Source organism: Vombatus ursinus, unplaced genomic scaffold (assembly GCF_900497805.2).
Source record: "Vombatus ursinus unplaced genomic scaffold, bare-nosed wombat genome assembly UNPS02014786.1, whole genome shotgun sequence".
NCBI lineage: Eukaryota > Metazoa > Chordata > Mammalia > Diprotodontia > Vombatidae > Vombatus > Vombatus ursinus.
Genome location: NW_020954564.1, coordinates 51,521,576 through 51,549,267, shown reverse-complemented (window position 1 = coordinate 51,549,267; position 27,692 = coordinate 51,521,576). Strand labels below are relative to the sequence as shown.

At 37.8% G+C, this 27,692-nt stretch overlaps 1 protein-coding gene across 4 annotated transcripts; it reads left to right on the top strand.

The window, feature by feature from the left end:
* The first annotated feature begins 584 nt into the window (after positions 1-584).
* On the top strand, positions 585-17,798 carry LOC114047142 (zinc finger protein 501-like). 4 transcript variants are annotated; one of them, XM_027867900.1, is made up of 6 exons: positions 585-657; positions 1,634-1,858; positions 2,677-2,765; positions 10,853-10,979; positions 11,334-11,429; positions 16,440-17,798. In XM_027867900.1, exons 3-6 carry the CDS (start codon positions 2,733-2,735, stop codon positions 17,585-17,587), a joined length of 1,404 nt encoding a protein of 467 aa, XP_027723701.1. In that variant the 5' UTR covers positions 585-657; positions 1,634-1,858; positions 2,677-2,732; the 3' UTR covers positions 17,588-17,798. The 4 variants fall into 4 exon arrangements, with proteins under 4 accessions (XP_027723701.1, XP_027723703.1, XP_027723700.1 ...); XM_027867902.1 differs by lacking the exon at positions 585-657 and adding an exon at positions 698-914 and having other exon boundaries at positions 1,634-1,805; XM_027867899.1 differs by lacking the exon at positions 585-657 and adding an exon at positions 698-914.
* Positions 17,799-27,692: the final 9,894 nt, after the last annotated feature.

Below are 27,692 nucleotides of genomic sequence, written 5' to 3'. Positions count from 1 at the left end.
AAATCGTCCACCTCCTGCCTGGCCAACTCTCCCACTTTTAAACTTGGCCCCGCCCCCAGTGGCTTCTTACAACGCTAGACGCACCCTTCTCTGGTTCCTTCTACGGTATTGGTTCCCTTGACCCCGCCTCCTGATGGCCCGCCTCTTTTCCCAGTTCAAATTCTAGGGGATCTGCGCTCCCAATAATAACACTATAAAAAATAAATAATTAAATAAATAATCCATTCTCTGGGTCCAGGCCCAGAGAACCGGAAAAGGCGCACTGCAGCCACTGCCATGGAAACATGCCGTGATAAATGATAGGATGGTAAAGAGGGACCACGACCTAACTTTGTCGAAAGGTCGCTCACTACCTAGAAAACAGAGCAGGGTTTAGTTTTTTGGCGTCCATGTACTCTCGGTACAGATTTCGGACGGGTCTCCCGGATGCAGGGAAAGGGTTCAGGAACTCGGCCAAGCAAACCTGCAACACCAGCGGGAAACGAATGACCGGAACCTGCTTAAAAAAAAAACTGAAGCGGTGCATTCTGGGTGTGGTAGTCCTGACGTTCCCAGGGCGCGGGCCCCGCCCCTCTTCTGAGATGGCTAAAGATTGCGCGCGGCCTCGACGAAACGATTGGTTCTTTGGCCCGGAATCAGTTCTTTATCTGAGGTCAGGTCAGTCCTGGAGGCCGATTTCAGTTATTTGGTCACCGGAACCCATTTCCCCGAAGCATCCTGAACCCTGACTGAGCCGATTCGGGAAGGGATTAAGGGCCGGGAGTCGAGCACGCCATCAGGGCTATTGTTGGGCATGCGTGTGTTACACGTAGAAAGACAAGAGCTCTCTTGTGTGTGTGTTATTTGTGTAAAGGAGTTAAGAAGATTCCCCTGGTTCTGTGTCAGCAATTACTGTTACTAATAATCTACTCTGTGTAAGTCACTGTGATAGATATTGGGGATTCAAAGATCCCCAATAAAACATGAGCCTCCCTCCCTATTATTAGGGAAGAAAAGACATGTGTCCACGAAGCTCTTACATGAAGGATTAATTTAATAGGTGCAATGGAAAGGTCTAGGCTACATGCCATGTTAAATTTGAGGATGGAGAGATTACAAGCAGCTGGACATGTTGGGTGAGTCCAGGATGGCATCCCTTGAAGGAAAAGAGGGGCTTCAGTAAGTGAAGTTGGGGGTTAGGAGTTCAATCCAGGTTCAGACTTAGATTATAGTAGTAGTAAATGCTCAGGGAACAGAAGGGCAATCTAAGAAAAGGATTGGGGAATGGTCTGGTATTGTTCAAATGTAGAGTATGTCATTTCCATTCCAATACTGTCATATGAATTATAGTTAGAAAACTTTAATGGAGCCAGTTTGTAAGGTGTTATAATGCCAGGGTAAGATGTATATATATTGACTGCTCAGCATTTTATGCTGTCCGCTACCAGTATTCTAGATCTTAAGGTCCTCAAGGTTAGAGACTTTGTTTTATTCATTCTTCTATCCTATATAGCAGCTGGCACAAGGACTTGAAAATAGCAGGTATCCCTTACTAGTTTCCTAAACAAATAAAAATCTTTAGGGCTTAACCTATGACCAAGTCTGCTAGATCCCTTTTGCTGACTTCATCTCTTTGTTCCCTTCAACCCTGCAGCAATTCTACAGGTGTGGCACTAGAAGTAGGGTTCCCTACTGAGATCTGAACACCAGAATGAAGTGACCTTGCTTCTGAACTCTTAGGCCTTGGAGACTTGGAATCTATCCTAAGTGGAGAAACCCTGACCTGAAACTTTCAGCCAAAGTGTCAGAGCAGAACCTAGAACAAGGTGCATGTCCTGTTGTATCTGTTGCCAGAACAATTCCTGACCATCCTGCATAGGTAATACAGTACTGGGGTAACATTGGAACATTGAGAACCCAGTGAGGAGTGGGTAACTTTGAAGAATTTGATCTAGATACTTGAGGAGAAAGGTGAGCATTACAGAGAAGAAGGAAAGGATATGGATTGTCCAAGGACAAGACTGTACCTGGTACTGATGGCCAGTACCTTACCTCTAGAGAAAATATTACATTTTTTTCAATGTGTAATTACCTTTTCCCTTAGAATACTTGCCCAATAAATGAAGTAACAAATTCATGGTAGAAGCTGAAATAGACCTAGTCCTGCATTTCTCACTCTACATTCTCTAAGGAATTCTCTGAGAAGGAGTTGAAGGTGGGATATTCTAATAAATTGTAATTAGTCCCCCTTCGCTAGTGCAGGCTGGGAAAGAATGGGGATTTGTAAGATTGTGAATACAGATAGGAAATTATACAACAGAATGCTTTGGCTTTCATTGAAGCTATACATGGAGTGGGCTTCACATTAATAAAAGCTTTCAGAACTATACCTTGAGTGATCACATTTGTCTTTGGAGGTGAGCTTTCATTTGATGGATAGATAGTAGATGCAACACCTAGACCCTAATAGCATAAAAAAATAGAGTGTGAGACCCAGATGGTGATGTCAGTGGACTTTCATTTCTATCCAAGATGGAGATGGAACTTGGACTTTGTTTTGATCTCCCTATTCCTTCATAAAGTGTTTGGTGTTGGCAATGGGGCATCACTCCCAAATCTTCTGTAAGAATTTCTAGCAGAGTAAGTGAGAACCACAAGACAAGAGGCTGTCTCTCATGACTTCTTTCTTTTCCCTAGCTTTGCATTCTCAAGACTTGGCCCTTCCCCAACGGGAGAACACTGAGCAGGAGAGAATGAACTCTGGCCTGCTGACTGCCAGATCCCAGGTAAGTTGGGCTTTCTCTCTCCTGAAATGCTGTATCTCTAGTTTCAAAGAGTAAAAACTTTTCTTTCCTTTGTCCTCAAACTCTTCTGCCTAACCAAGTCCTGTTAAGGAACTTGAGCCCTGATTGTTTGACCCCAGTAGACTGGAAGTGTTCTCAGTTTGTCTAGTGTCATTCTTCAGCAACATTTTCCTCCTGTGCTTACCATCCAACCATTCAACAGGTTGTTCAGTCTTACTATATTCTTAGAACTGAATTTGAACCTGTAAACAAAACAAAGTAGAAAGCATAATCTTTGTTATTAAAGGCCTTATAGGCTCATTGGAAAGATAGTCACATGAAATAAAATATTTATTTTTAATACACTTGAAAAAGTTAAATGATCAAAGTATGTATATAAGTCAGGGCCAAGGGAAAGGTAGGATGAGAAGATTTTAAGAGAAGTGAGACTGGAATTGAACTTGGTGGATAAGATTTAGATAGTTATAGAGAATGACAGAGGGTATCACAGACAAAAGATTAGAATTGAAATATCTATCTGTAAGAAGTACTGAAGAAGACTAGCTTCACTGCAGTGAAGGGTATATCTTAGGAAATGGGGGGAAACAAGTTGGCTCTATAAGAAGGGCCATATTGTAGTGAACCTCGAATGCCAGATTGTGGAATTTGGAATTTTTCCTGACAAAGAAAAGCATCTGTTAAGGCAAACTGTGATGATATATTTGAAGAGAAAACTTTTTTTTAAAAAAATAATTCATTCAGTGAAGGTTATGAAAGATGGGAAAGAGTCAAAGTTGACTCCAAATCTTCTACATTGGGCAACTAACAGAATGAGGATCTTGGTAGTAAAGATGGATATGACGGTTTAAAGTTGGTATCACAGTACATAAATAGTGATCGAAACATGGCACATGTGAAAAAGTTTTCACCAAAAGAAGTCTTTGTGCTGTGGTTATTCTGGGGAGTCCTAAATGATTTACTATCTAATAGGATGGCTGGGCCTGGAGGCACCATTCACAGAAGCTTGAGTTTGGAATTGATTGGTGTTTTCTTTGAATCTGCTAATTTATACGTTTTTTTGACAAGAAAATCAAATCCTTGGGTAATTTTTGTCAGGGAAGGTTAAGTATTCAATATGACCTTTTGTGACTTTTTTGTCCATAATAAGTCAAATATCATGGTACTTGCCTAATTAAATTAACTATCATAGGGCAACTTTCACATTTGTATGTCATTGTTATAAAATCATATTACCAAGAGGATCTAATTTCTTTTGCCTTTGGGAGAAAGCAAGATTCATAGTTCATTGTTTTTCATAAGACAGCCTAGGGAACTTCACTGTAATATATCCTGCTCAGTGATTGATAATTCATGAATGAATATCCCATGAAAATGGTATTCAACATTAAGCTAGTGAATATCTTTTCACGATCAGATGCAATGAATTTAAAACAAACCCGAAAATTCAGTAGAGGTTTCTATAGTTATATATCTAGAAAATAGGACAATAGAATTATATGAAAGTATCACATTCTTATGAAATTTTTTGCATAAAAGTAATCTTAAATTTCCTCTTTCTGCTCCCAATTTTCTTCTATCCCCTTTTGTCCTGAGACTATTCCATGCTTTCATACCCACAAAACTAGACCTGTACTTATCAGTTCCATAATATATTTCAAATATAAATGTGTTCAATGGCAAAATTAGCTTTGGAAAACACTGACCTATAGGCATTCAACAATTAATATTGGAATAACAAGGTGTTGTTACATTTGAGAATAATGCAGTAGAAAGTGTACTGAATTTGCGTCTGAAGATTTGGGTTCAAATCCTAGCTGTACTGCTTACTCCCTGTGTGACCTTGGCTAAGTTATTTAATGTATTTCTCATTTGTAAAATGGAGAAGTTGGATTAGATGACCATTAAGGCCCCTTCCAGGTATAAATCTGTGACCCTATGCTCAAAAGAGGCAATTTTTATATTATTTTAATTATATATTTATGTGTGTATACATACACATTTATGTATATATGTATAATCAGTCAACAAGTATTTATTAAGTGCTTGTGCTAGGCATGGGGCTACAAATAAAAAATAAATAAATGAGTGAATGAATAAATAAATAGTCCCTGCCCTCGTGGAGCTTGCATTCTATCATGGGAGACATGATATATAAGGATATATAAGCAATATACAAGGTAACTTTGAAGGGGATAGCACTATCAGCTGAAAGGTGGAGAGGCTGGGATTTGTCCATCTTTGTTTTCATCTGTCATCATTCAATTCAGTATAAATGTATTAATCACTTGCAATATAAGGGCCTTTTGCCAGGTCCTGGGGATTCAAAGACTAAAGCTGAACAGTCCCTAATCTCAATGAGTTTATAGTCTAAGGTGAGAATGGGAGGGGAGGAGAGGGAAACTATCATATGTACATAGCTAAGTAAACAAATTATATGCAAAGTAAGTACATCTAATTTTGTAGTGAGGGAGTAACTAACATCTGGGGAATAAGGAGCCTTAAGAAAGGCCTCATGTAGGAGGAAGCATACGAGCTTAGTCTTAAAAGGGGATTGGGATTGCAAGAGGTAGAGATGAGGAGGACAGCATTCCAGGAATGGGGGAATTTGCAAAGTCACGGAATTGGGAGATGATGTAGTATGCAGGGAATGGTGAGTAAACCAGTTTGGCTGGAACATAGACTTGTTGAAGGAGAGTACTGTGAAATAAGTCTGGAAAGACAGATTGAAGTCAAATTTTGAAGGGCTTTAAAGGACAAAAGATTTTCTAGTCTGTCCTAGTGGCAATAGAGAATCACTGAAGATTCTTGAATGTGAGGGAATAGCTCCAGTTCTTTAGGCATATACATTTGCTTTGGTACACATATTTGGCAGCTATATGGAGAATGGTTGGGGATGGGGGAGTGAGGAGAAGAGGAAGAAAGAAGTTATGGAGTTATAACTTTTTGGGATATGGGGAGAGAAGAGATATTGAAGAGTTGAAGATTATGTTAAGGTTCGGAATCTAGGTGACTAGAAGAATAATGGTACCCCTGACAGCAACTGGGATGTTTGGAGGAAGAGTAGGTTTAGGGATAGGGAATGAGTTTATTTTTGTACATGTTGAATTTGAGATACCTTTATCCAAGAGGCGATGTCTAGGCAGTTGGTGATGCAGACTTGGGCCCACAAGAAAAGTGATGGTTAGTTAGTTATGTAGACTTTTGAAGGGGCTTCAGAGGTCATCTAATCCTCTACAAATTCTTAATAAGTGGTCATGTATATAGGATGATTTTACATATGTATGTCTAATGGTAGCCATCTGGGGGAGGGGGAAGGGGAGGGGAGAAGGAAAAAAAGGAGAAAAAAAATTTCCAACTTTATTATATATTTAAAAGGAATTAACCAAAAAAACTGGTTATTCAGCCGTTGCCTGAAGACCTTTAATAAAAGGGAACCTGTTGACCCCTAAGTCAGTTCATTCTATTTTAGGACATTTTAAATTCGTAGTATTTTCTTACATCAAGCTGAAATTTGCCTCTTTGCAAGTTCTACCTTTTGTTTTTGGTTCTGACCTTTAGACCAAAAAAAATAAGTCCTTTTTATGTATGGCAATCTCATAAATATACAAAGGCAGCTATCATGCCTCCATCAAATTCTCTCATTTTAAATTTACAGAACCCAGTTCCTTCCATGGATCCTTATATAACATAATCTTAACGCCATCTGCCTTCTTGTTTGCTCTTCTCTAAATAATCTCCATCTTAGTGGTAACCCTTCCTAAAATGGGCTGTCCAAAACTGAAAACAATATTCCAGATATGTTCTGGCTGGAGCAGAGGACAGCAGAACTGCCATCTGCCTCCTTCTGGATATGACGCATTGACCACAGCAGAAATCAGCAAAACTATCTTCAGCCTAGACCTTGATACACATCTCTTCCCCTCCCCCCACCTCTTTTTAATATGATATTTTATTTTTCCCAATTACATGTTAAAACAATTTTAACATGTTTTTAAAGTTTTGAGTTGCAAATTCGATCCCTCACTCCCCTTCCCCCTCAAACAGCAAAGAGTCTGATATTGGTTATACATGTGCAATCATGTAAAATATCCGTATTAGTCATTTTGTACAAGAAAACTGAAAGAAAGGAAGGAAGAAAGAAAGACAGCATGCTTCTGTCTGTATTCAGACAGTATCAGTTCTTTCTCTGGAGGCAGAGAGCATGCTTTGTCATGAGTCCTTTGGGATTGTCTTGAATCATTGTATTGCTGAGAATAGCTCAGTCATTAACAGTTCTTCATACAATATTGCTGTTATTCTATACAATGTTCTCCTGGTTCTGCTCACTTCATTTTGCATTAGTTCATGTAAATCTTTCCAGGTTTTTCTGAAGTCATCCTGCTTGTAATTTCTTATAGCACAATAATATTCCATCACAATCATGTAACACAATTTTTTCAGCCATTCTTCAATTGATACGAATCCTTTTGATTTCCAATTCTTAGCCACCACAAAAAGAGCTGCTGTAAATATTTTTGTACATATAGGTCTTTTTCCCTTTTTTTTAATGTCTTTGGGTTACAGACCTAGCAGTGGTATTGCTGGATCAAAGGGTATGCACAGTTTTATAGCCCTTTGGGCATAGTTTCAAATTGCTCTCCAGAATGATTAGATCAGTTCACAGCTCCACCAACAATGCATTAATGTCCTAGTTTTCCCACATCACCTTCAGCACTTATCATTTTCCGTTTTTGTCATATTAGCCAATCTGATAGGTGTGAGGTGGTACCTCAGAGTTGTTTTAATTTGCATTTCCCTAATCAATAGTGATTTAGAGCATTTTTTCATATAATTATAGATAGCTTTGATTTCTTTGTCTGAAAACTGCCTGTTCATATCCTTTGAGCACAATTTTATTTTTATAAATGTGACTCAGTTCTCTATGTATTTGAGAAATGAGGCCTTTATCAGAGATATTTGTTGCAAAAAAAATTTTTCCAAGTTTTTTGCTTTCCTTTTAATTTTGGTTGCATTGGTTTCTTTTATGCAAAAACTTTTTAATTTTATATAATTAAAATTATCTGTTTTACATTTTGCAGTGCCCTTTATATTTTCTTTGGCCCTAAATTCTTCCATTATCCATAAATGGTACAAGACATTTCAATGCAGCTTAAAGTCCCATTACATTTTTTGGCACCATATCACACTGTTAATTCATATTGAACTTGTAGTCCACAAACCCCTCCAAATATGTTTCAAACAAGGCAGTTATCCAGCCATGCCTCTCACATATTGTGATTATGACTTTTTTGTTTTTAAGTCACTGATAAAAATGGTAAACAGCACAGGGCCAAGGACAAACCCTTGAGACACTCCAGTAGAGACCTTCCAAGTTATCATGTACCCATCAATGAAAATCTTGGAGCCAACCTAAATCTATAGCATCCCCTTAATCTACCAGTTTAGAAACACAATTACAAAGGGAAATTTGGTTAGTTTGGAATGGACTATTCTTGATAAAGCCATATTATACTAACTTTTTTGCTGTGATCACTATTTTCTTTTTTAAATATTTGCAACCATCTCTTTAATAATGTACTAGAATTTTGTCAAGAGTTAAATTCAAGATTCCCGGCCTGAAATTGCAGACTCTACTTCTCAAAAATCAAAACAACATTTTTGCTTATGAACTCCATGGCACCTTACTACTGTTTAAAAGATCATTAACTGTCCCTCAGTTATCACATCTGTCATTTCCTTTAGAATTGGGGAATGTTATTTGTCTGGGTCTAGTGACTTGACCTCATCAGGGGCAGCTAAGTGGTCTTTCACTGTCTCTCTTGTCGTGTTGGGTTTCAACTACCTTTAAGTATTTTTGTACTGTCTTGTCCAGTCCAAAGACTTTTCTTGGTGAGAAAACAAAAGCAGTATAAGAGTTGAGTAACTACTTTCTATCAATTATTGTCATGCCATCCACCTGAAGCTGAGGTCCCATACCTTCTTTGAACATGCTATTTTCAACAATATAGCTAAAGGGTCCTTTTTATTGTCCTTGGCATTCCTCAGTAGTCTCAGTTTATTCTGTATTTTAGCATTCCTAACATAGTTGTCATAGAACAATGACATACTTTTGTATTTGTCTTCAATTTTGCACCTTTTTTTCTATTTTTTGTACATTTCTTTTATATGTTTAAATTGGCCAATGAGTTGCTTTGCATTCTCATTGGACTTTTTCTAAAAATAGCTTCCCTCCTTATCAGAATTGTTTCTGTTTATATCATCAGAATTTTATTCTAAAAAGATTTCCGTGCCTCACTGGGATTGTTTGGGATTAACTGTACAGAATGGCTCTGGCACAGAGCTTGCCATAAGAACCTGTACAATTACTGACCTCCAAGAATCCATGACACCTCCTTCCTCAGTTGTCTATCCTCCCAAATCTCTTAACTGCTAAATTCAGTAGCCTTTCCTCAGTCCACATTTTATTCAACCCTTTTCTCTCCTGGTTCTCCTGCCTGCTTTACTGCTCCTTCTTAGTCTCCTTTACTGGACCATGATCCATATGACCTGCCCCCTCAGTGTGGCTGTTTTTCAGAGCTCCACCTTTTGCTTTTTTCCTCTCTCTGTAGGTACTCTCTTGGAGATCTTATCTATTCTCTTGGGAATAAGTTCCATCTCTGCATTGTTTTGTTTTGTGGTTTGTCCTTCATTCTGAAAGAGGACCTTGACATTAGGAAGATGATGCCATGACTTGCAATTGAATTGGATTTGAGTGAGGGAGGGCTGTGCAAAGTCATCAGCCTCACTTTCTCCACCAGAGCCATCTGGGTCCAGTAGCCAGATATAGATCAGGACAACTAGAGATGGCCCAGGATGCAGTGGGAGATCTTGGCCAATCTCCAAACTTATTTAATGACTTCAGTGCCTGGCTCAGTCTTTCTCTCCACTCTATCCCCTGCCATCATAATCATTTTCAGATACTTTTGTTGTTACTGAGTTGTTTTGGTCGTGTCCAACTTTCCACAACCCCATTTGGGATTTTTCTTGGCAAAAATACTAGAGTGTTTTGACATTTCCTTCTCCAACTCATTTTCCAGATTAAGAACTGAGGCAAACAGAGTTAAGTGACTTGCCTAGGGTTACACAGCTAGTCAGTGTCTGAGGCAAGATTTGAACTCAGGTCCTCCAGACTCCTGGGCCACTGTGTCATCTAGCTGCTCTTTGAGATGCTTACAGAACAATTTAGCAAGAAATAGGCAGTTGATGGTGGAGGTGGGGTTCAGGAAATTCCGATGGAGTTCAGGGAAGAGATTAGAGTTGGATATATAGATTAGGGAATCTCTATGTAGAGACCAAAGAAAATAGAGCATTACAAAATGTAAAATAGGTAATTTTGATTAGCTACCTTCAAACAATTGTAGGACTATTACATAAAATATGAACGTGACTTACTCATTTTGTTTCAGATGGAAGAACTAGGAACAATGAGTAGGAATTAAAAGGAGTCAGGCTGTAGCTCAATAAAAGCAAGACCCTAACATGCATGAAAATGGATTTGGCAGCTTTTGAAGGAGTGACTTCTTTAACGTGTTCAAATTGAGATTAGATGATTTCCTATCATCAGGAGGTCAGAGGGGTTGTAAAACATAAATACTCATCCATTAGAAGGGTGGTTTGTGAGATAGCCTTCACAATCCCTTCAGACTTGAAGGCTCTGTCATTCTTCTGTGAGGTCTTCACTTGCTTCTCTTCTATTCTGGACTCATGCGTACTTTCTTTCTGTATCACATAACTTATCACTGTACCATATTCCAATTACGCCATGTCTGCTTTCCTCTGTGACAAAACTATACCTTCATCAAGGACACTGACCATGTATTTTACCTCTTTTGTACCACCTAATTAGTCAGAGATGGTTCTAGCCACATAGTACGCAATCAGAAAATAATATACTTTACTTGGAGTAGTGATGTCTCTGAAAATTATCAGCATATGCAATCCTGTCCTCTTCAATCACTAACACCTCTCTCCAAGGCCATGTAAATGAGTGGTGGGTGGTAGGTTGAGCAGGAATATATTTGGCATTTCAGGAATCATTGACATTCAGGGATGTGGCTGTGGACTTTACCCATGAAGAGTGGAGGCAATTGGATCCTGGTCAGAGATATCTGTATAAGGATGTAATGCTGGAGAACTATAGAAACCTGGTCTCAGTGGGTAAGTGTGGTTTTCCTGTATGACAGGATCATTTTGTTTCATAAGTCATTAAGTGGGATAAATGGTACAAAACTTCTCGCTGTAAAGCATTTATCTATGTAGGGACTTGGGGATAAGTGATCAGAAATTCTTAATTCACTTTGGACACAAAAATAGGGTATTCTTGTTTCTTCTTTCCAGGTGAAAGTTCACTTCTTAGAATATAAAATAGATAACTTTGTTGCGCTGTCCATGGTATTCCATTTTCTCATCTTTCAGAGGACCTAAACAACAAAGAGTTAGAACTTAATCCAAGAATGATTTTTTCCTCCAGCACAAATACTCAAGTCCTTTGTTTCTTTTCCCTGTGAGCAGGACATCAAGTTTGTAAACCAGATTTGATATCCCAGCTGGAGCAAGGAAAAGAACCTTGGATTGTAGAGAGAGAAATCCCAAGAGGTACCTTTCCAGGTGAGTGAAAAAGACCCAAAGAGATGAATCACTATGAGTAAGTCAAAAGAGATTGTAAACTTGTTTTTGTAATTTTCTTTCAGGCCATCTAGGCCTGCAGATAAGACTGATGTCATTTGGCACAAATTCACTCAAAGACTCTGAGCTTATATGTTTCTATAATATGATGAAATTATCTTAGAGTTGAAAGACATTTTAGAAGTCATCTAGTCCAAATTCTCACCCACTGCAAGAATTGCAAAAGTAAAAGAAAACAAATATCAAACAGAAAACTAAACAATGAATAGGTAGTCTATGTTTGGGGCCTTCAGTATTCTAAGAGATTTTTTTAATTTACTAGGCTGAGGTAAAATCTAACATTTTTTTTTTATATCAGGGATGAGGAGACAAGTGGCTCTATACCTTCTTCAGAGATGTTCAGGCAAGGCTATATAATTTTTCAGGGCCTTTCATTACATTTACTTTGGGAGGTAGCCTATTTAATTGTTGGACGGGTGTAATTGTTAATAAGTTCTTATTTTATCTTCATGAATATCCACTTTCTTTCCTTCTCATCTATCTCTGCAACCTCAAGTTGAGAAAGCAGGAAAAACAAAACCTCTTCTACAAATATGTTACAAGCAAATTTCTATATTGGCCATGTTTTGGCCTGCCCTCCCCCCACCAAAAAAAAGTCTTTAATCTACATTCTGAGTCCATCACTTTTATGTCAGGCGGTAGGTAGCATGTTTCATTATGAGTTCACTAAAATTGTAATTGGTCATATGATATAGAGTGTGTTCAGGGAATACTAATACCTCTGATGTGAGGGCTGCCGACCCCTTTTCAAGGCTGCTTTCCACCTTTGGTGTCCACCTGATCCACCTAACTCTCACCTGTGGCTCCAAGAAACTATAGCATGCACAGTGGCCACACTCCAGTAAATGCTTTTGGCAAACAGGCTAAACCAGATTGATGGTAACCGAAAGGTCTCAAACCACTTGGTAAGATAGAGAAGTGTCTACCCCAAGCATGAGAAGACATCTGGTGGAAAGGACAAATGAGAGCAGTTTGTTCCAACAGCCATGAAGACAGCTGAAGTAGGTGCTGTGGAGTGCTTAGGGCTTGGTTAAATATTGAAGACACCAAGGTCATCTACTGCATCTTGAGCCATCACCAGTCATCTTGATTCTATCCTGCCATTGGATTGTGACAACTTTGGACGAGAGAATGAGGCTAACCATTTCTTGCAACTCTGTCTCACTTAAATCCAATTTATGCACGAATCACAAGATATCACCCATACCATTTTACCATTTTTACCTCTCAGTATTGTGGTCAACACAGACAAGTGACAAAGCAGTAGGTGCAGATACACTGGGAGCTGTAATCACAACCTTGCATACAGGTGGCCCAGGCCATATGATCGTTTTCTTCCTGGAAGCAGCAGTGGGATTCAGCAGCCCCTTAGGTATCTGAGCAGCCTTTTAAGGACCTCACTGCTCACCTCCTGGTATGAGGAAGGGGCTAGAAAAGATGCCCTAAAAATTGTCTGTTTACCCAACCTGGCCTGTTTACCTCAGCAGGCAGGGATCCCACCCTGCAGCTGAAATACAAAAAAATGTACAAAAACTTCTGCAAAGATGATCCCACTTACCATCGGTACATGGGATGTGCATACTTATAGACAACACAAAATCCAGTAGACCTGAAAGATGAACAACTCTTGTTGTGAAAGAACTCGGTAGATACTGCATCCAAATGGTAGCCTTGAGTGAAACAAGACTGGTAAATGAAGGCTAGCTTACTGAAGGTGGCACTGGATACACGTTTTTCTGGAGTGGCCACAGTAAAGGGAAGCACTGTGAAATTGGTATAGGTTTTACAATCAAAATTAATCTAGTCAATAAACTTATGTGCCTACTGAAAAACGACAGTCTCATGACAACGGTATTGCCACTTGCCAGAAAGTGCCATGCTACCATCATCAATGCCTGTACTCCCACCATGATAAACCCTGATGAGCTCAAATAAAAATTTTATGAAGACCTGGAGACCCTTATCATCAAGGTACCAAAAGAAGACAAGCTTATAGTTCTGGGTGACTTCAGTGCTGGAGTAGGCTCAGACTACTAAATATAGCAGGGAGTCCTTGGGAGGAATGGAGTTGGAAACTGCAAAGAGCATTGGTCACTTAACTACTGAAGACTTGTGCATCTCATGGTCTCATCACCAACATTGTCTTCCATTTACCTAAATGCAGTAAAACTTCATGGATGCACCTTCACAGAAAACATTGGCCTTTAATAGACTGTGTTATAAGGAGAAGAGACAGGATGTGAGAGTGAGGAAGGCAGTGTGTGGCTCAGAGTGCTGGACTGATCACAGACTTACCTCTCCAGGCTAAATATTCACATGAGAGAAGGTGCTGTGCTCTATGAGTAAAGCAGAATTGAAGCAGTCAAAAGAAACACGAGATGCACAGATTTAGAGAATACACCTCCGATGTTCATATGGACTATTTGTGCATGACCTGTGATAGAGCATTCTGAGCTCACATTGGCCTGATCAGCCAGTCAGACACACTGTAACTTGACACTAACATAGTGATGTCATTTTGGTCCTCGTTGAGAATGGAGAATGACAACCAATTGATCATCACATTGATCAGAGTTCTTAAGTCTTTCCAAGTTGTGTCTGTATAATATTGTTGTCCTTGTATGAGTGTTTTGTTTTTTTTCTATTCATTTCACTCTGGATCATTTCATACAAGACCAACCAGGTCTCTCTAAAATGATCCCCTTCATCATTTCTTATAGCATAATAGTATTCTATCATATTCATATATCCTAACTTGTTCATCCATTCCCCCAATTAATGGGTACCTCTCAGTTTCTAATTCTTTCCCACCACAAAAAGAGCTGCTGCAAATGTTTGTATGCATGGATCCTTTTCCTCTTTAATTGATATCTTTGTGGTATAGAACTAGTAGAGAGATCACTGGAGGAAAGGGTATGCAGAGTTTAATAGCTTTGGGAGCATAGTTTCAAATTGATTTCTGTAATAGTTGGATGAGTTCACAGTTCCACCAGTAGTACATTAGTGTACCTGTTTTCTATAGCCTTTGACACTGTTGATCATTTCTCCTCCTTGATAATATCTTCTCTCCAGGTTTTTGGAAAACCACTATCTCCTGATTCTCCTTCTACCAACCTGACCCTCCACTTCTGTTCCCTTTGCTGGATCCTTTTTCAGATCACACCCTCTAACCATAGGTGTCCCTCAGGGTTCTATCCTGGGCCCTCTTATCTCTGTATACAACTTTGTGTGGTCATTTCATCAGCTCCCATGGATTTAATTAGCATCTTTATGCTTATTCTCAAATCTACCTATTCTGCCACAGACTGTTGGCTAATCTCCAAACTCACATCTCTAACTGCTTTTTAGACTTCTCGAATGGGATATCCAATAGACATTTTAAACTCAGTATGTTCAAAACAGAACTTGTTATCTTTCCTCCTAAATCATCACCTATGGCACCAATATTCATGTGGTTTCCCATGTTCATTTCTTTGGGTTCACTTTTCTCTCCCTCACTTCTCCTATCCAGTTAATTATTAGGAGTTCTAGATGAATGATCTTAATTTTTTCAGTGAACCGTGGGGCAAATTTCTCAACTGAGAGAGTAAGTTCAGGAGGAGAGGTATGTGAAGTTTGAGAAAGGATGAAAAGGTTTGGAAAAGCTGCTTTAATAAGTGGAAAAGTAAATTAATTCGTATTAAAGGACACATAAAATTATTGCCTTACTGCAGAGAGAGTCCTCCTATTCAAACTGTAACATAATTTTGCATTAGACCCTGTCAACACAGCTTCATGATTTGCTCCAGTTTCATTCATTCCAGTACTTGAATAAGAACAGAGGCAGAGGATGATAGGAGTAATCCTAGGCAGGCTTGGCAGGACAAGACTGGTGATAAGATAAGGAAGCTAGGGATTCAAGAAAAGAGGAGGATAGTGTAGAGTTGAACTGGTTCACCAAGGGATCAAGATGGGGAAGGGAGGAGAGTATAGCTTGTACAGGGGTGAAAGGCTGGGAAAGAATTTGAGGAGCAAAGGGATTAGAAGTCAGAGTGAAGATAAAGAATGGGGTTAGGGGTCATGAGGGAGAGGAGAAAATGGAATGGTAAAAGTTCAGAGTACATGAAAATAGTTATCTCTTCCACATCATGGGGATTAGGGGCATAGTGCCCCCACAATTTGGAATACCTGCATAAAATGTTTTGGCCCTCGTATCAGGAAAGTCTGAAGTATTATGGTATTAGGAGATAAAATATGTTGATATTATATAATACTATACATATATTTTATGTATTTCTGGGTTTCTAAACTTTTTTCTGTGTCATCTGCTGGTGCTCCCATGTTATCTGTGGCTTCCACAAATCTCCCTCAAAATACCCATTTAATTTCTTATGCCAACCTGCAATATATCGAAACTGTGATGGGGAAATTCATGATGTGGAAGGGGTAACTGGGTTATCCCCAAGAACACTTGGGTTATGGCAAGATCAAGGGTATGGCAATCTCTGTATAGCTGAGTTAAAGTTAAGGAGTAGATCATGGGAAATTAGTAAATTTAAGAAATGGGAAGTTATAGTGCCTGAGAGAGTATCAATATGTATGTCGAAGTCCCCTAGTTTCAGAGTAGGAGTTGTGAAGGAGAGAGAAAAACTGAAATAGACACTGAATTCAAGAAGGAAGGCAAGTGTCCTGAAGGTTGATAGAGAGCAGCTACCAGAATCTTCATTGAGTAATAAATATAGATTGAATGAACCTTAAAGGAAGAGAGATTCCCCTCTTCTCACTTATCTTTCCTCCCCTTTACCATCCTTTCCCCAGTTTCTGAGTCCATATTTGAAGATTATTAGATCATTGTACTCATTATTACCATTTTCATTCTTCTGTTCTCACTTTGGTGGTTTTCTTTCTCATAACCTAACCAACAAGACAGAGTTACATTTTTCTTTCTTTCAGACTGGGAGATCACACCTGAAACCAGGAAGTTAATTCCAAAGCAGAACATTTCTGAAGAGGAATCATCCCAGAAGGTAGAAGTGGAAAGATTCACAAGGAATAGTATATGTTATTCTAAATCACATGAAACCTGGAGATTTGAAGACCAGTTTGGCATCCCACAAGAAATATATGAGAAATATCTAAAACAAATGACAGTTGCCCCAAATAAAATCCTACCTGGGAAGAAAAGCCCTGAATGTAATCAGTTTCATCTGGACTCAATCCCTGTTATGGAGCAAAGTGTTCCCACTAAAGAGAGATACCATAAATATGATATATGTGGGAAAACTTTTAATTGTAATTCATGCTTAATAAGTCATCAGAAAGTATGTATACCAAAGAAGTCTTATGAATGTACTGAATGTAGGAAAATTTTCAGTAAGAGTGCACTGCTTAAAAAGCATTCTAGAGTCCATACTAATGAGAAACCCTTTGAATGTAATATCTGTGAAAAAGCTTTCAGAAATACTACACTCCTTATCCAACACCAGAGAATCCATACTGGAGAGAAACCTTATAAATGTAACGAATGTGAAAAAGCTTTCAACCAAAAGACAGGTCTTAATCGACATAAAAGAATTCACACTGGGGAAAAACCTTATGAATGCAAAGAATGTGGGAAAACTTTCAGATGGAGTACACAGCTAACTCAACATCAGAGAATTCATACTGGAGAGAAACCCTATAAATGTAGTGAATGTGAGAAAACTTTTAGTCAGAAGGCAGAATGTATTCAACATGGGAGAATTCATACTGGAGAGAAACCCTATAAATGTAGCGAATGTGGGAAAGCCTTCAGATATAGTACAAACCTAACTCAACATCAGAGAATTCATACTGGAGAGAAACCCTATGAATGTAGTGAATGCAGAAAAGCATTTTCTGATAGGTCATCCTTTAACAAACATGAAAGGATTCATACTGGTGAGAAGCCCTATAAATGTAGTAAGTGTGGGAAAGGCTTCATTCGACGTGCAGACCTTACCCTCCATTACAGAACTCATACTGGTGAGAAACCTTATGAATGTAATGAATGTGGAAAAGCCTTCAGCTTGCGTGTACATCTTACTCGACATCAGAGAACCCATACAAGAGAGAAACCTTAAATATGTAATGAGTGTGGGAATGTCTTCAAGCACAGGTCATCCCTGGTCAAATATCGGAGACTTCATAGTGAAGTATGATCCTAGGAATTTAATAAATTAAAAAGTTTCATTTGGAATTGTCCCATATTCAAATAGCTTGTGAAAAATAGTACTAGCTATGATTTTGTTTGGTGTACTTGAATGAGAAATATGCTGCTTCTTCCTCATCCCTTTCTCCACTGTGTATCTTTTTCTGATAGTATATTCCCTAGCATATACAACAAGAGGTTTTACATCAGTTCTTCTAATAGCAGTTCTTTTTATGATCAATTTCCTTAATGATTCATTTAACACTTGTTTGTCTAATGAGCATTTTTACATCATTGAATGGTTTTTTAATTACCTAAATTTATAGTTCGAGGCTTCTACCAAACATTTTTGCATCATTTTTTGGTGATAAAACATCAGAAATAATATGTGAGTTAGGGAAATTAATGATTAGATTATTGACTTTAAGTGAATTGAATTGCTTTCCTTAATACTAGAATTGCATAGATAAGAATAAGGAGTGGACTTCTTTTCAAGCTTTCTTTAAGGATGTAGAAATGAATTTATTTTTAAAAAAATAAAGATGCTCTTTAGACAGGTCTAACTCATGAAGCAGACTATTGAAGAAAAACCTCCAGTTACTACTCAAACCTTATCCAGCATCACAGAATACATACTGAAAGAAAAAACTGTACAAATATGGGAACCCTATAAATATAGGAAGGCCTTCACCTGGAGAACACCCTTTACTCAACATCAGAGACCTCATATTGAAGAGAGACTCCATAAATGTAATGAATGTGGCAAAGATTTCAGGACCTACTCATACTTTCTTCAGTATCAGAGTTTATGCTGAGGAGAAACTATATGAATGCAATGAATGTGGCAGAGTGTTACATGATAGTCCATCCTTTACTAAACATCTGAGAATTCATACTATAGAAAAACCCTATAAATGTAATGAACATGGCAAGACATTTACCTAGACTGTACACCTTGGTTTTAACATCAGACAGTTGGCACCAGAAATCATAAGTATGGCATGTACCACAGCATTTAGTCATATCATATTTCTCAGTAAGCATCAGATAAAATACACTATGGAGAAACCTTAAGACCAAGTATAGCAAAACCTTAAGTGATATCCCTTGGCAAACATCAGAAAATCATCCTAGAAATCTTTTGAATGTAATGAATATAGGAAATCCCTTAATACTTAAGCCTAAGTAAGCATGAGAGAATTCATATTGTGGGAAAAAAGGTATGAATTTAATGCATTGAACAGGGCCGTTAGCATCCATTCATACTTTCTTAAACATCTAAGGAAGATACCATATAAATGTAGTGAATGTAGGAGAAGCCTTCAGTGACAGCTTATTCCTTACCACACATCAGAACATTAATAATCATGAAAAACTAACAATGTAGTAACCATGGGAAGGCTTTTAGGCAGAGAACATGTCATAATCAATATCAGAGAATCTACACTTAAAGAATTCTCAGAGAGGAGAGGAAGGGGGAGAAAATTTAAAACACAAAATCTTATGGAAGTGAATGTTGAAAACTAAAAATTAATAAATTATTTTTTAAAAAGAGAATTCTCATTGGGGCAGCTAGGTTGTGCAATAGATAGAGCACTGACCTTGGAGTCAGGAGGACCTGAGTTCAAATCCAGCCTCAGACACTTGACACTTCCTGTGTGACCCTGGGCAAGTAACAACCCCGCTTGCCTCGCCAAAAAAAAGAAGGAGGAATTCTCATAAATGGAATATGTGTAGCAAATCTTTCAATAACAGCTCAGTACTTGTTAGAGAATCCACACTGGAAAGAAGCCTTATGAATGTAATTAATGTGGCAAAGCCATCAACAATAGCTCGTTTCTTATTTAACAAAATGTAATGAATATGGAAATGCCTTCAAATAAAAACATTGAACATCAAAAAATTCATTTGAGAGAGAAACCCTATGAATGCAATGAATATGAGAAGGCTTTCAGAAGGAATATGTGCCTTTAATGACAGATCATCCCTTGTTTAGCATCATAGAATATATACTGGAGAAAAATCTTATAAATGCAACCAATGTGGGAAAGCCTTCAATATTCCTCTATATTTTCTTGCCCACCAGAAAATTCATATTTTAGACACTATGAATATAAAGTATGTGAGAAGGCTGACAACAGTAACTCACATTATATAGCAGACAATTCATACTGGAGAGGAATCTGTATATGTAATATATTTATGTAAGAACAAATTAATCTTTTATTCAATCTCTAGATAATACTAGAGTGAAACTACAAGAATGTAATGAATGTAGGAAAGTTTCCAGTGACAGATCATCTCATTCAACATTAGAGAATTCATGCTAGAGAAAAGCCTTATGAATATAAAATAAAGCCAAAGCTTTTAGTACAAACTTATGCATTCCCTATAATCAGAGGGTCCAAAGAGGAGTGAAACTATATGAATACGACAAAACCTTTAGCCACAATACATACTTTATTTGATATTAATGAATCCACACTAGGGGGAAAAAATCCTATAAACAACAAATGTGGTAGAGTCTTCAGTGACACCTCATCAAACATTAAACATTGGAGAACTCACACAGGAGAGAAACCCAAAGTATCAGCTCTCTAAACCATGGCAATACTGTCCTTTTAATGACAATACTGTATTAAAACATGTCCAACCATATATTCATAAACATATAATATATTCACAAATAATATAGTCCTTTTTGTTTTTGTTTTTGTTTTTTTAGGCAATTGGGGTTAAGTGACTTGCCCAGGGTCACACAGCTAGGATCAAGTGTTTAGTCTGAGGCCAGATTTGAACTCCGGTCCTCCTGACTTCAGGGCCGGTGCTCTATCCATTGCGCCACCTAGCTGCCCTATAGTCCTTTTAAGAGGCCTGGAGGCATAGTAGGCTACTAAGTAAAAGCTTGTTCTCTATCTTCTTCATGTCATCTTGAGTTTTTGGCATAATTTTTTTTTTAATCTCGAATCTGGATTCTATTGTTCTGATCCAGAACAGCACCACTGTGCAACAACAAATGATATTAAAATAAAAGTGCAATGGCATAAATATCCTTTGATTCTTTTCCTTTCCTAAAAAAAATAATCTTTTCATTACCTCACAACCTATATTGAACAAATGAGGGAAAAATACCCAATCCCCAATAAAGCTCTCAATACTTTATATGCATAGGCCAACAAAACAAATTCCTGCATTGGCCATGTCCAAAAATGTATAACGTTCTACATTTCAAGTTCATTACCTCTCTGACAGGAGGTGAGTGGCATATTTTATCATCATTCTTTTGGATTTGTGGTTTATCATTGTACTGATCATAATTCTTTCACATTGTTTTTTCTCTTTAATTGTTACCACTGTATAAACTATTCCAGTTCTTCTCACTTTTCTCTTTATAAATTCACAAAGATCTTCCTAATTTCCTCTGAAAATGTATATTATATATTTTCTTATTACATAATAATAGTCCATTAAAATTCAGATGCCAAAATTTGTTTAGCCTTTCTCGAATAGAATATCACCTCTTAGCATTGCATTGTTGACTGCTATGAAAACAGTTGCTCCTTGTATATTTGTAGTTAGGTTTGTCTAGGTCTGAAAAGGGTACCTAAGGTCCCCCAACCATTATAATTTTGTTATCTATTTCTCCATTTCACCTAATTTTTCCTTTAAGTACTTAGATGTGATATCCTCTTGGGTGCATAAAGTATTGATATTGATTCATTATCTATAGTACCTTTAAGCATTAGCTCCAGGCATTTTCTCTGATTGTCCACCATGTCTGGAAAGCTCTTCCTCCTTTGTCTCTACCTCCTAGTGTTCCTGGTTTCCATCAAGTCTCAACTGAAATCCCATCTTCTACAGGAAGCCTTTCCCAATCCTTTTTTTTTTCTTTTTTTTTGGTGAGGTAATTGGGATTAAGTGACTTGCCCAAGGTCACACAGCTAGTAAGTGTCAAGTGCCTGAGGCTGCATTTGAACTCAGGTCTTCCTGACTCCAAGGCCAAAGTTTTATCCACAGTGCCACCTAGCTGCCCCTTCCCAATCCTTCTTAATCCTAGTGCTTTCCCTTTCAATTATTCTAATTTATCCTATATATAGCTTGTTTGTACATATTTGTTTGCTTTTATCTCCTCCATTAGATTGTGAGCTTCCTCAGAGCAAGGACTGTCTTTTGCCTCTTTCTATATCCCCACTGCCTAGCACATAATAGAAGCTTAATAAGTTTTTATTGACTGACTAGCTGCTTATCTCTTTATCATGCCTATATTTACTGGTAGCCCTATCTGAAATCATAATTGCTTCCATTGATTTCTCAGTTCAGCTAAAGCATAAAAGGGTTTGCTCCAGTCTTTCATTTTACCTGGATGTGAATCTATGTGTTTCAAGTAAACAATATATTCTCAGGTTCTACTTTCAGGTCCATTCTGTCATCTTCAATTTTATGCATGAATTCATCCCATCCACATTTACAGTTATGATTCCTAATTGTATTTCCCTCCATCCTGTTCTCTAATACTTTTTCATCTGCTCCCACCTCACTTTTTTTAAAAATGAGTTGGTAAAAGAGGGAGTTTATCTGATAACTTGTGATCTTATCTAGTTGAAAATGAGGTTCGTAGAATGCCCTGCATTCTTCATCTTATGTGCCTCAATTATGCAACAGTGATTTCCTTCCTCTTCTTCTCCTCTTTTTTCCAAGTATAGTCCCCCGTACCTCCCATTTTTGTCTTCTGAGCCTAATATAATGCAACAAAACCACCGATAAAGGGAACAAACCCTCTATTGTTTTATCCTTTCTCTATGACCCTTAAAGATATTAGAATTTTGAGAAGACATTTGTTTCTTATCACCCATTAATATGTAAATAATCCTCACTTTTAATTAAACTCTTTTAATTAAATATATGTACCTTTCTGTATCTCTGTTGGTGTCTATATTTCAATTTCAATATATCTTTCCAGTTCTAGCCTTTTCATCAAGAATTCTTATTCTATTAAAGATCCAATCCCTCCTTCCTCCTCTCCTCCCCACCAGTAGTACTAAACTTAGTTTAGTATCCTTTCGTCTTTTGGAATATGGTATTGATTTTCCTTTTCTTTAATATGGCAGCTCCCAAGCCTTGAGTGATCCTTATTGTGCCACCTTGGTACTTGAACTTCTTTTTGGCTGCTTTTATATTTTCTTTTACTTGGAAATTCTTGATTTTGGCTATGCTGTTCCTAGGAGCTTCATTTTGGAATTTTGGGAGGCAACCACTGGGTTCTTCCTCTTTTCTTTTTGTCCTCGGATGCTGAGTTCTAGACTGCTTTCATTTATAATTTCCTAAAATATGTTATGTTTATTTTATTTTTATTATTTTGATGTTTTATTATATGTAATTATATATTATATTTATATTACACTTTTTATTTATATTCTATTTTTATATTTTAGGGTTTCTTTTTTTATCTCTGGTCATGGTTTTCAGATAGTGTAGTAATTCTTAGATTCTCTCTCCTTACTCTGTTTTCCAGGTAAGTTTTGGGTGTGTGTGTTTGTATGTTTGTGTGTACACATATATCTATTGTTGTGTGTGAAATTTAACAGAAGGGGGAACTGAAGCAGTTCTATGAGCAAGATATTTATTAACAGGGTCATACAACCTGATAATAAAGGATGGGCCAGATAGCACTGCCTCTTGCCAAAAGACACTAAATTAAAGATACAACTTATTTTTATAAGCCTAGAACAAAGAACAGAACAGAAATCATATTATTAGCCAGCATCACAGGGGTGAGGAATCATTATTGGTTACATCAAAGAAAGTGAGCACAGACCACAAGTAGGATGGAGACCATCTCTCTGTATTTCTGAGCAATGCTTTTGTGAATTTTATGGGTCCCAGCTGCATCTTGAAGTTACTGATAGGGACCCAGGTGTACAGACTCACTGGAACCTGAGGATTAGATAAGACTAACATAATTGCTAAAGATGGGACAAGGTCAGTCAGTCCAACTTCTCAAGTGTAACACACAAACCCTACAGGAAATGCTGAGATAATGTTTTATAAAAATATTGAGAACAGAGTTTTTCTTTAACAGTGATTGTAGGAAAGTTCAAGCCTTTGGTATCTATCTTCAAGGAGAAAGGAGACTGAACCTTTGCATGTAAGCTTCTTCACTCAGAGACAGAGAAGAGGCTTTAGGTTTGTTATACTGAATACAGAAAAAGATTGCAGAATAAAATCAAATTACAAAGTAAAATCAAATATAAAATACAGGATCAAGAATTAATTCACTATACATTAATGTGTATGAATATATACAGATATTTAGATATAGATCTTTCTTACATTTTCTTCTGTTTAGCCCATTCTAATTTGGGAGGCATTAAATTCTTGGGTGAAGTTTTCCAGCAGTTATTTTAAAGTGTCAACTTTTTTTTTTTGGTATTCTTTATTCCTTAGATTTTCTGTTCATTATATCTTCATTTCTCTTGGGTATTCCTGAAATCCCTGTGGCCAGGACTTTTTTTTCTCTGAACTTTTATTTGTATCTATAGTTAAGCTACTATTCTCCTTGGGATTGACCCCCCAAGAGTCTCTCAAACCAAGGTATATCATCATGGTGTTTGGAGTCCTTGGTTTGCTCATCTCATCCTCCTTAATATCTAAGGTTGAAAGGTCTGACCTTGGGGGTGTTACTTTTACACCAGGCCAGAAAGCAGTGCATTGGCAGAGACTATCGTGGCTGTGGCCAGCCATGGGGCTATCATGGCTGAAACTAAGAAAAAATGTAGGCAATACAGTATTGCATATTTGAACTATGCCTTTATTTAGTCACCTACAAACAATTCTTTATCGATGTGCTTGATTTGACAAAAAGTTTTATCAAATGAAGCTATTGAAGCCTTCAAGACTACAAGAACATTTAACAGAAGTTCATACTGATAAGAAAGATTTATCTTATTTTCAAGCACTCAAAGAAAAAATTTTAAGACAGCTGACATTGGATACTATTAAAGTTAATTTTGCCAAACAAGATGACTGTGGGTTGGCATGCTTCTTACAACATTCTGTTACTGATTGCTAAATCGGGAAAACCTCATACTATTGGTGAAAAACTAATTCTATAGACTATAAGTGAGGTAATACACACTATGCTACACAAGATGGTGTCTGATATTACCAAGAAAATTTCTTCAAGCAATAATACAGTGCAAAGAAGAATTGATGTTGAAGATTTATTATGCGAGTATTTAAAAACATCCCAGTTCTCTATACAGCTTGATGAGTCAACTTTGCTAGGAAATGAAACCTTATTTTTAGCATACATGCTATTCATGAAAGAAAAAATTTGTCAAGAATTATCATTTGCTAAAAATTTGCAGATTGATACTAAAGGATAACAATATTTCATGCATTGTCAAAAAAAAAGCCAAAATATTTCATGCATTGGAAGAGTTTGTTTTTTTGGGTTTCTTTTCTTTTTTAGAGAAAAAGAAATCCCCATGAGTAATATCTTGTCAGTTACTACTCCAGGGGTTTTCTTGCATATTTAAAAAAAGTGGTTATGAATGCATTCACTGCATGGTGTCATTCATTGTCAACATTTAATTGTCAAAAATCTGAGTGAATGCCTACATAGGTCATTACATTATGTTATTAAAGCAATCAACAAAATCAGAAACAATTCATCGAATGACAAATTGTTTGGTCAACTTTGTATTGAAAATGAAGAATGATTCAATCACTTGCTGCTTCATACAGAAGTCCATTGGCTATCAAAAGGTGCCTGTTTGGATTGGTTTTATAAACTCTGACTCGGTGCTAGAGTTCCTAGAAAAGATGATACTTTCTGAGCCGACTTGATTGATTCCAAAAATGACATAGCTTATTTAACAGATTTGTTTAATAAATTTAATGAAATAAATCTACAGTTACAAGGTGATGAGCTGAATTTAATCAAAACAAAAACTTATTTCCACATTTGTGGCAAAATTTCTTCTGTACAAATGAAACTTAGGACAAGGGGGAAAAGAAAGGTCTGACCTTGTTCAAGTTCTACAACTGAATGGTATGGCGAGCATCTGCTTTGCCCTGAGAATAGTGACCCAGACTAGGCCCCTTCCTCAAGGGCTTCTGATGCAGCTCTGGTGATGGGCTCTGCCAAGGGGCTCTCTCTTACACGGGATCTCCTCCTACCCAAGGCTGTACCAAGGGTCCTTCCCCTGTGCTTCTGGGTTCCAGAGCTACTCCCTTCTTAGGATTCAACCATAAAATGCAGAGCTTGCTTGAGCTAGATTTTGCCTAAGGCCTTTCTCCTGCAACTAGGCTCAGGCCACTAGTGTCTCAGTGGACCCACCCTTAATGCCCCAAGGTTGCTCTCTTTGGCTGTGCTCTTGCTACCATGATGAAGGAAGGCTAGGGCTAGGCTCTAGTACTGCTCAGTTTTGGTCAGGAGTGTAGTACTGGATTCCCTGATAAATCTCCCTGCTGGTCTGTCTTTCTTGCTAGGATTTTTGGGAAGGCTTGTGCTGAGTTTGGACAGGGAGTACTGGACCCTCCTGAAGCCTCCAGAGACTATGTACTATGTATACCACTGTGCTCCATACTTGACATATCCTGGATTGTCTATCCCAAGATTTCTGCAGGACCCAAGGGGGCACTTTGTAGGTTATTGAGTTAGGGGGTGGGTGTAATTCTAAAGGTAATATTTTAAAACTTTGTTTCCAAGGTAGTATAATTCTAAGACCAACTGGAGTGTTTGGGGAAGATCTTGGCTTCTCTGAGTCCTACCACACCAACATCTCTCAATCCCCCCTTTTTTAACACCAATATTCTCCTGGTGATAGTGTATGGTTGGGAATCATGGAACATCACAATCTCTAAAAAATCAAAACTAAATACAAAATATGATATTCAGAAAATTTATGACCAGAAAAGGAAGACTGCTTCAGAAATGACAGGAAGATCAACCAGCTCCCACATACCTACTCAGCTAAGCAGCTAGGTGGTATGGTACCTAGAACTCTGAACTTGCTGTATGGGAGAACTGAGTTTGAATCCTGCTTCAGATACTTTAGCTGTGTGACCCTGGAGAAGTCACTTAATATTTGTGTGCTTCAATTTTCTCATTTGTAAAATGGGGGTAATAATAGCATCTACCTTCTAAGGTTGTTGTGAGTCTCAAATGAGATAATAAATGTAAAGTACTTTGGAAACTTTAAAACTATATATAAATATTGCTCAATAGTTATTATAGAAATAATAAGCTATCATTACTACAGCAAAACCGAAGGTCTTACAAGACTACATAATGATCAAGAAATTCAATGACAAACTAAATGACTTCTGCTCCAAAACTGTACAGTAGGTCAGCAAGAAGCCTGTGGGCGGTAGGAAAGGGAGCTGTCAGCAAAGTTAACACCAGCACAAGTACAGAGTAGCTTTGTAGTCTGGGTAGAAAAGGACCAGAGACATAGTCTACAAAGTCCTGTGTTCAGAGGCACTGAAGGAGGGCTCCCCCGAGAAAATCCCAGGTTGGGAACCTTGGACGATGAAGTTGAGGGCAGTGAAGTTTTGGTTGCTAGATTTGTTTATAAACATCAAGCCATTGATGATATTCCTGGAAGTCTCTTTAAGGCTGTGAACACCACCACCTCTATCTCCTGGCCTTGTGCAAAGTCAAGAAAGAAAAAAAAATATATGATCATAAAAATAATGTCATTGTCATAGTTCATGTAGCAAGTAAGTGTAACTATTTTCTTTTTTTTTTCTGTTTCTTTTGTTTCTGGGTAAGGCAATTAGAGTTAAGTGACTTGCCCAGAGTCACACAGCTAGTAAATGTTATGTCTGAGACCGGATTTGAACTCAGGTCCTCCTGACTCCAAGACTGGTGCTCTATCCACTGCGAAAATAGACTTTTTTTTTCCTTTTTTGTGAGGCATTTGGGGTTAAGTGACTTGCCCAGGGTCACACAACTAGCAAGTGTCCATTGTCTGAAGCCAGATTTGAACTCAAGTCCTCCTGACTCCGAGAGCGCTATCCACTGCACCACC